The 7,735-nt window shown below is 33.7% G+C and overlaps 1 protein-coding gene across 1 annotated transcript; it reads left to right on the forward strand.

The window, feature by feature from the left end:
* Nucleotides 1-4,618: 4,618 nt before the first annotated feature.
* On the forward strand, nucleotides 4,619-6,518 carry LOC106445090 (protein RGF1 INDUCIBLE TRANSCRIPTION FACTOR 1). The gene is made up of 4 exons (XM_013886585.3): nucleotides 4,619-4,978; nucleotides 5,064-5,270; nucleotides 5,375-5,590; nucleotides 5,837-6,518. The coding sequence occupies exons 1-4, from the start codon at nucleotides 4,976-4,978 to the stop codon at nucleotides 6,152-6,154; spliced, it is 744 nt and encodes a 247-aa protein (XP_013742039.2). The 5' UTR covers nucleotides 4,619-4,975; the 3' UTR covers nucleotides 6,155-6,518.
* The last annotated feature ends 1,217 nt before the right edge of the window (nucleotides 6,519-7,735 follow it).

The following is a 7,735-nucleotide window of genomic DNA, read 5'->3' on the forward strand; positions in this document are numbered from 1 at the left end:
ACTCATTATGCGAGGAATGAGGCTTCTTTCCCACATCATCCTCCTGGAAAGTATTATCTAGTTGACTCGGGATATCCAACCAGGACGAGGTATCTTGGTCCGCATCGTAGTATGCGATATCATCTTGGCCAGTTTGCTAGAGGAGGACCACCAGTTAGTGCACGAGAGTTGTTCAACCGAAAGCATTCAGGATTGGTAGGACATTTGGAGTATGGAAAGCAAAATGGAGGATTTTGGATCGTAAGCATCCAAAGTATGGTCTGGTCAAGTGGATTAAGCTCGTGACAGCGACGATGGCGCTACACAACTTCATACGTGATTCACATCGGGAAGATCATGATTTTGTACAATGGTAAAGTGATGATGATGGAGAAGCATAAGGAGAAGAAGCTGATAGTGACGGTGATGAAGAAGAAGATGATGATGGTGGTGGTGGTGGTGGACATACTGTATATGAGCCGATCGGTGATAGAGCGATGGAAGCTTTGCGTAAGAACATCACAGATGAATATGGTAGAAGTCGTTTACCGTATTAAATGTTTTAGTTAGTGACTTGATTTTTCTTTGCTTATAACTTTGATTATCATTTCTATGTGATATTGAAGTATTTGTTTTATTTATTTAAGACTATGTATTATTTAGCTTTTGTTTTGTGATAAATATCTTTAATTAGCTTATAATTTATGATAAAAAATGTTGTTAAATTTGTATATTTGACTAAAAATTTATTACCAATTAAATATAATATTTTGATGGATGTAAATATATATAAACTACATTTTCTTTATTTAAAATATAATTTTACAAATTTAAACCACATTTTATTTATTTAAAATATAATTTTAAAAATTTATAAAATTAAAATATAAACTAAATGAAATAGCCGCAGCGTCTGCCAAACGAACAACACAAAATCAATTTCATGCGTCCGCATCCAGCGTCTGCGTCAATGTCCTGCATCTTTGAAATGAACAACAAGCTGCGTCTGAGTCTAAGTCTGAGTCTGCGTCTGCGTCTGAAAAACGCACAACATCAAAACGAGCAGACGCAGACGCATAAAACTGCGGCAACCAAATGAACAGCACTAATGTGTATTACAGAATTACTTATTATTGTGCTCGAACTAATTAGTAATATATACAGAGCTCCCTTTTGAAATTTAATGAGCTAACCTTTTTTATGAAAATGTGTAATACAGAAGTACTGTGTTTTTATTTTGTTCTGTTTTCGTCAAGTCACTTATTACTCATCTCATGGAAGTTGGACCCAATACATGAAAATAAGGTGACTTGAAGGATTTTATCACAGTCAAATTAACGCAAGTATGATGGTCCTAATGATGATCCTGCACGTATTTCGTGTATAACTCACCGGTGGTTTTAAAAGGTGTGTTGCCTACCTTATCTAATCTAGTATCATCACGGTGTTCAGCTCTAAGCTAAATCGAACCACAAAGTAATGACTAATGAGTATTTTATTTATTAAAAAGGTAATGTGTATTTTATTTATTAAAAAGGTAATGAGTATTGTTATTTATAAGGTTGATGATATGCTTGTGGAAGAGTTTAGTTAATGAAGGGACAAACATGTTTCCCATTGGCTCTTCTTCACCACCAGAAGCAAGTTGCAAAAGAGAGTGAAGCACCAAACATATATCTTTGAGAAAAAGGGTTTTAATCCTTTTTAATCGTGCTGCAAGTTGCACTTTTTGTGTTGGTCGTCCAAATTGCACACTAATCTTTCATTAAACAACTATATACGATTTGAGTAAAGACATAAAGTAGACAATTGTAGGGCCACAACACCTAATACAGGCTATGCTTCATCACTTAACCGGTGACAAAATAATCACCGGATGTACGATCCGGTAATGTTCGGTTGCATTTGACTGCATTATATTAACAAACTTCAGGAGGAGCATACATACCATAGTAGTGGCTAGTGTTACGTTTAATAGTATGGATCCGGTCCGGTTTTGATAGGAGTTCTGTAGAAACATAAACAGTGGTTTGCGAGTTCATGCATGATTTACTTCTTAAAAGTACTTTCATGTTTTTTTGCTCGTATTAAGGTGCGTTTTCTCTAACGACTCACGTGGTCAAACGATGCACAAAGGTCACGTGAATCAAGTGCTACTAGTCCTGTTTCAAGCCACCTATCTACGGTTTATTTTTTGCCAATTTGAAGAGATAAGAATACAGAAAGATGTCTCTTCCACTTTCCTCTTACTTTATTTGGTCAGATTTTCCAATTACATTTGTAACTATTACTGGTCACATATAATTGTCATATCCAATTTTTAATATGACCTGGATCACACTTCTCTTTTTACATGCTTATCTCCTTGATTAAGATATTAAATTTCATCCCGCATCAGAAGCTAATACTTAGATTTACACTAAATATGTTATAGTTGGTTGGTATTCATATTATGTAGGGAAATTATCACCACATCTTTTTTTGAAAGCTGGCATTCAAATATAAAAATTATCACCACATTGCAATATGTTTTATTGGTTCTACGTGCTAGCTCGTAGCAAGTGATATAACTGTAAAATAGTTCCTTTTTTCACTGAAATTTCATTGATAGAAATATACCCTTTACAATAACAAAGTCTAAAACAAACCCACAAAAATAAATATCCAAAGACAACACCCACCTTCTCCTATACTAAAAAAAAACAGAGGCCAAATCATCCACAAGCAAACCATTTAGAAGGCACTCCTTTCATCGACAAAGAGGTCATGTAACCATCTCGGGTGGCCGGAGGATCCACAATTTAACTTTAACAATTCATTGTGCAAAACTTTCACATTGTTGTTTACACCATAGTAACAAGATGGATCGCACACTTGACTTTGTTTGAGAGTGACTTCATCTCCAATGTTGGTATGGTACTTAACTCTTCCATTACTAAAGTTAAGATGAAAGGTATCATTGCCCATAAAAGAAGTCTAGGTACAAAGGATCTCAACGCCTACTTGTTTGACTTTTTACATGATAATCGCTGACTTGAAAACTGTTATCTCTACTTTAATTAGCTTCAACTATAAACGAACCCTTATTACTACTATTTCTTGGATCAAGTGTCGTAACGTGGCAGCTGAACGAAGACTAGCGGATCCCACTCTACTGTTAATTCGACGGCTCTGGCTTCGCCACGGTTGTTTAGAGTGTGAACCGGAGGAGCAAAAGCGACCGCCACGTCCCACAAAAAATGGATTATACGAGAAGGCTCTTCTCAACCAACGGCTGAGATCTAACTAGACCAGTCTTTTCTGTCTCTTTTCATACCCGTCGATCTGTCTGCCTTTTTCATCTATCGCCACCTCAGTTTCTCCCTCTCTTTTTTTTTCTGAATTAAATTGTCGATAAAACAAAGAATTAGGATAATATGGCTATTTAATTCTGACCATTACTTAATTTCCACTATTTGACTTTTTCAAATTCAAGTGTGATCGTTCCTTTATTCTTGGTGTCTCACTCTCATCGAAGCTTAACTAGACTTGACATCCGCACAGTGCCGCGGGAAGGTTTAGTGGGGCCTGAGGCGAACATAAAAAATGGGCTTCCTAATTTTTTTTATCAGAGCATAATATATATTTGAAAAAACATTAAGAAAAATAATAATTTAAGAAACTAAGACAAAAAATTTTTCCCTCTTTTTCAATAAACTTCTTAACTAAATTCTCATAATCTAAATTCCTAATTAATTATCTTTCTATAAATATAATTACTAAACCATTTAACATTTTTTGTGATATGGTTAATCACATATAAAACTTTACTAATTTCCACTTGGAAAAGTTTTTTTCAGCAGTGACTGAAACTGGAATCGTCAATAATATTTAATAAAAAATTTATGAATCCGGATAACACTATTTCTTTCCTTTCAAAAAATTCAGAAATTCAAGAGGTTTCTTGTAATTTTATGGCAACATCTCTTTTAGAACCATCAGTTCAAAACACAAATCATCCCTCTCTTTTAGAACCATCAGTTCAAAACACAAATCATCCCCAATAACATCAAGAATGATTTACATGTCTTAAAGCTGTTTGAAGATTGGTACAAGATGCCATTAAATTATCTTCACTTGTCGATTTTAGTTTAGCAAATAAATGGCAAACTTAAATCATTCTACTACTAATTATTTTCTGAAATTTGGGATCCTAAAAAACTATATATTTTGGGGGTCCTAAGCGAAAGCCTTTTCGAATACACTTGAAGCACGGTTTTGCATCCACATATGTGCTTATCTGCTATAATATGTCAAAAATATGAAAAATGTACTAATATTATATTATTATGTAACACAATTTCATAAGTAGTAAAATTAGCATGATATTAATGTAGGTAATAGACGAGGTTGTATCAAGGAATATCAAGGAAGGCAATTATTTATATTAATGTAGGTGAAGGAATATCAAGGAAGGCAATTATTTATGACCCTTTGTGAAAAATAATATCGCATTTCTACATTTTTATTTAACCTTATTATACTTTTTCCCCTTTGGGTCCTCTAAGCACACTGAACAGACACGCATATACAAAGATGCGTGCGTCTTTGAAGGACTTAAAATAAAGTGAGATAATGATTTCCCAAAATTAAATAAAGGACAAAACAAATCGATTTTTCCCAAATAAAGAAGTTAGAAAAATATAATTAAGGAACAAACAAAAAATATACCTTTAACAATTAACAAAAATATAAAATAACTCAAAAATATATTTTAAAAAATGGTATTCATATGAATATAAACCGCATAAGCTTATCGCGAGACCGCCTTAATAAATAGAAATAAAACTCTTTATTTGCTCTCATCAGCCGCCGCTTTCACTTGACCTGTTCATCTTTTCTTCTTCTACCTTCTTCTCGTACGTTTTTGTACACTGTGCAGCTCGCAAACCTGGATATCATAAACCATAACCACAAGCTTAACTTCGGGGCCTTCAAGGCCAACCACAAGAAAGTCATGGTGCCTCTTCTTGTACCCTTTTGTTTTGTTTTGTTTGCCTTTATCATTCTTCTTCAGTTTCTGATTTGTAGCTTCAAACTTTCAGGGACCGATGATAAGAACAGAGGAACAAGAAGAAGACTACATGAGTCCACCGTGGCTAATGCCAATGCTACGAGGCAGCTACTTCGTCCCCTGTTTGATCCACGCCGATTCCAACAAAAACGAATGCAACTTGTTCTGCCTCGACTGTGCTGGAAATGCCTTTTGCTCTTACTGTTTGGTCAAACATAAAGACCATCGTGTTGTTCAGGTCCAATATCTCTTTTCTTTCTTTTTTTTTTTTTTTTTTTATTTTGGCAGTAAATCTTGGTTTGTTTATTTTATAATGTTAACGAAAATGAAATTAAATTGCAGATAAGGAGATCTTCTTACCACAACGTGGTGAGAGTGAATGAGATACAGAAGTACATAGACATCTCTTGCGTTCAGACATATATCATCAACAGCGCAAAGATCGTGTTCCTCAATGAAAGACCTCAGCCTAGAATCGGAAAAGGTGTTACAAACAATTGTGAGATATGTTGCAGAAGCCTCCTTGATTCCTTCCGCTTCTGCTCTCTCGGTTGCAAGGTAAGAAAAAAAAAACTCTCTTGCTCTGTTTTTATCTCCTGTTTCCACCATTTTTGTCTTTAAAATGCAAGCTTTCCAATGTTTTAAACAAAAACTCGTTAAACCCGTCACACATTTCACTTTCTAGTGGATTGTATATCAAAATTTTAATAGTAATAATTCAGTTTTGTTCATGATTTGTGTGGATATGCTCTGTTATTCAAATGTTATATCGTGGACTGACTGTGCTGTGTTTTACTGTTTCAGCTTGGGGGAATGAAGAGAGGAGATCAAAGTCTGACCTTCTCTCTCAGAGGGAAGCACGGGAGAGAGTACCAAGGTGGGTCGGAGTCAGACGAGGCTACCACACCGACTAAGCTGCGTAAGACCAATGCTTTCAACCGTCTAATGAGTGGTCTCTCTATCTCCACCGTTAGGCTCGATTACTATGGACCAGGTGGTGATCAACGGTCTTTAAGCTCCGGTGACGAAGGTGGTTTTAGCTTCTCTCCGGGAACACCTCCGATCTACAATCACCGGAACTCAAGCAGACGAAAAGGAATCCCTCACCGCGCTCCGTTCTAAATAAAATAAATAAGTTACTGAATTTCATCCTCCATATTAACTATTAATTAAATACTATAGGTAATACGCATCAATATTATAAAATGTATAAACTCTGGAGGTGAAATTTTGGATGTAGTCATAATGTTGTAAATGGGTCAGTGTCTTTTTATATTTTTTTTCGTAAAAGATAAATGCAGCATAATTAGACACATACATAAAATACATTTTTATATAAATATAGAAGAATCTAGGGCTGAACAGGGAAGTGTTGTTAGCTTGTTGGAAAGGGCATGGCTCTTGCGTTGTGTTGTTGTAATGTAATGTAATGTGTACATTAAATTTTGTTCATACAACAATAATATAAAGTCAAATTATGTATTAACGCCAAGATGCTTTGTCCACGAATGTCTTCATCATCTGTAATACTTTGGTATAGAAACATATTCTATAGTGAAATACATATCAGTTAAAATAATTATTAAAGAAAATACTTAACATCACTTAGAGCATTTTACAATGTAAAACTCTGCCTTTTACTAATTTCATAATAAATTGAATCTACTACAATTCTAGAGTAGAAAATGAAACAAAAATAGAATAATGAATAAAAAAATAAAATGATTGTTTTATTTATGGGATATATCTATGTTTACTCCATTATAGTATAGAAAATAAAATGAAATTGGAACATTTGTTATTCCAAACTCTATTTTGAAATAAATTATAGAATGTGATTTCCTTATGCAACGAAGATGGAGCAATATACTGCACTCATCCTTATCTGATTTATAACCAATTTATAATAGTACTAGTGGTATAGTAGCGCCGGTTCGTATGTTTTTTTTTAGTAAGTGTAAAATTGTATTTTTGATCTATTTGATAGTGATAAGTGATTGTAGTGTATTACTTTGTTTTGAAATTGCTTAGGTCAAAAAAGAATACATTAAGTAGTTTCACTGATCGATTCAATAAAAATAGAATAAATAGCTGATGGTTACACCAAAATAAATACAGTTGACCTTAAAACATAAAGGAAAATCTATGTTCCAAAAGGGAAACATGTAAATGCATATGTTTGTTTTGTGAATATCTTGTTTGAATGAAGATAACAAATTCTTTCATCTTCTTAAAGTTGTAATAATCCTCACATGCTTTGTCCATATCATGGATGTGACAATCTGTTAAGTGCTTTATTGTGGATGTATTGGTTAAATACTTTATCTTCAAAATGATATTGAGGGTGTAACTGGTTTTGCCGCTACCACCCGCAAACGCAGATTTTGCAGTTGGTAGCGGTTGTTGGCGTTCTGCAACAATCACTCAAACCACTTTAAACCGCTTCAAACTGCTCTAAACCTCATAAATTCAAAAGCTGGTTCCAGCTAGCGTTTGCGGTTGCAGACGGTTGCGGGAGGATATTTTTTTTTTCTTTTTTTGTAAACAATATAAATACAAAAATAAAAATATTCAATAAAAATTTTAAATTGGAATTATAAAAATAAAAATATTTTCTATAATTTTTAAAAATTTAAAACTATAAATTTCGAAATATAGTTTTTATATTTATTATAATATTATGATTTTTGATATTTTTATAAT

Source organism: Brassica napus, chromosome C5, assembly GCF_020379485.1.
Source record: "Brassica napus cultivar Da-Ae chromosome C5, Da-Ae, whole genome shotgun sequence".
Taxonomy (NCBI): domain Eukaryota; kingdom Viridiplantae; phylum Streptophyta; class Magnoliopsida; order Brassicales; family Brassicaceae; genus Brassica; species Brassica napus.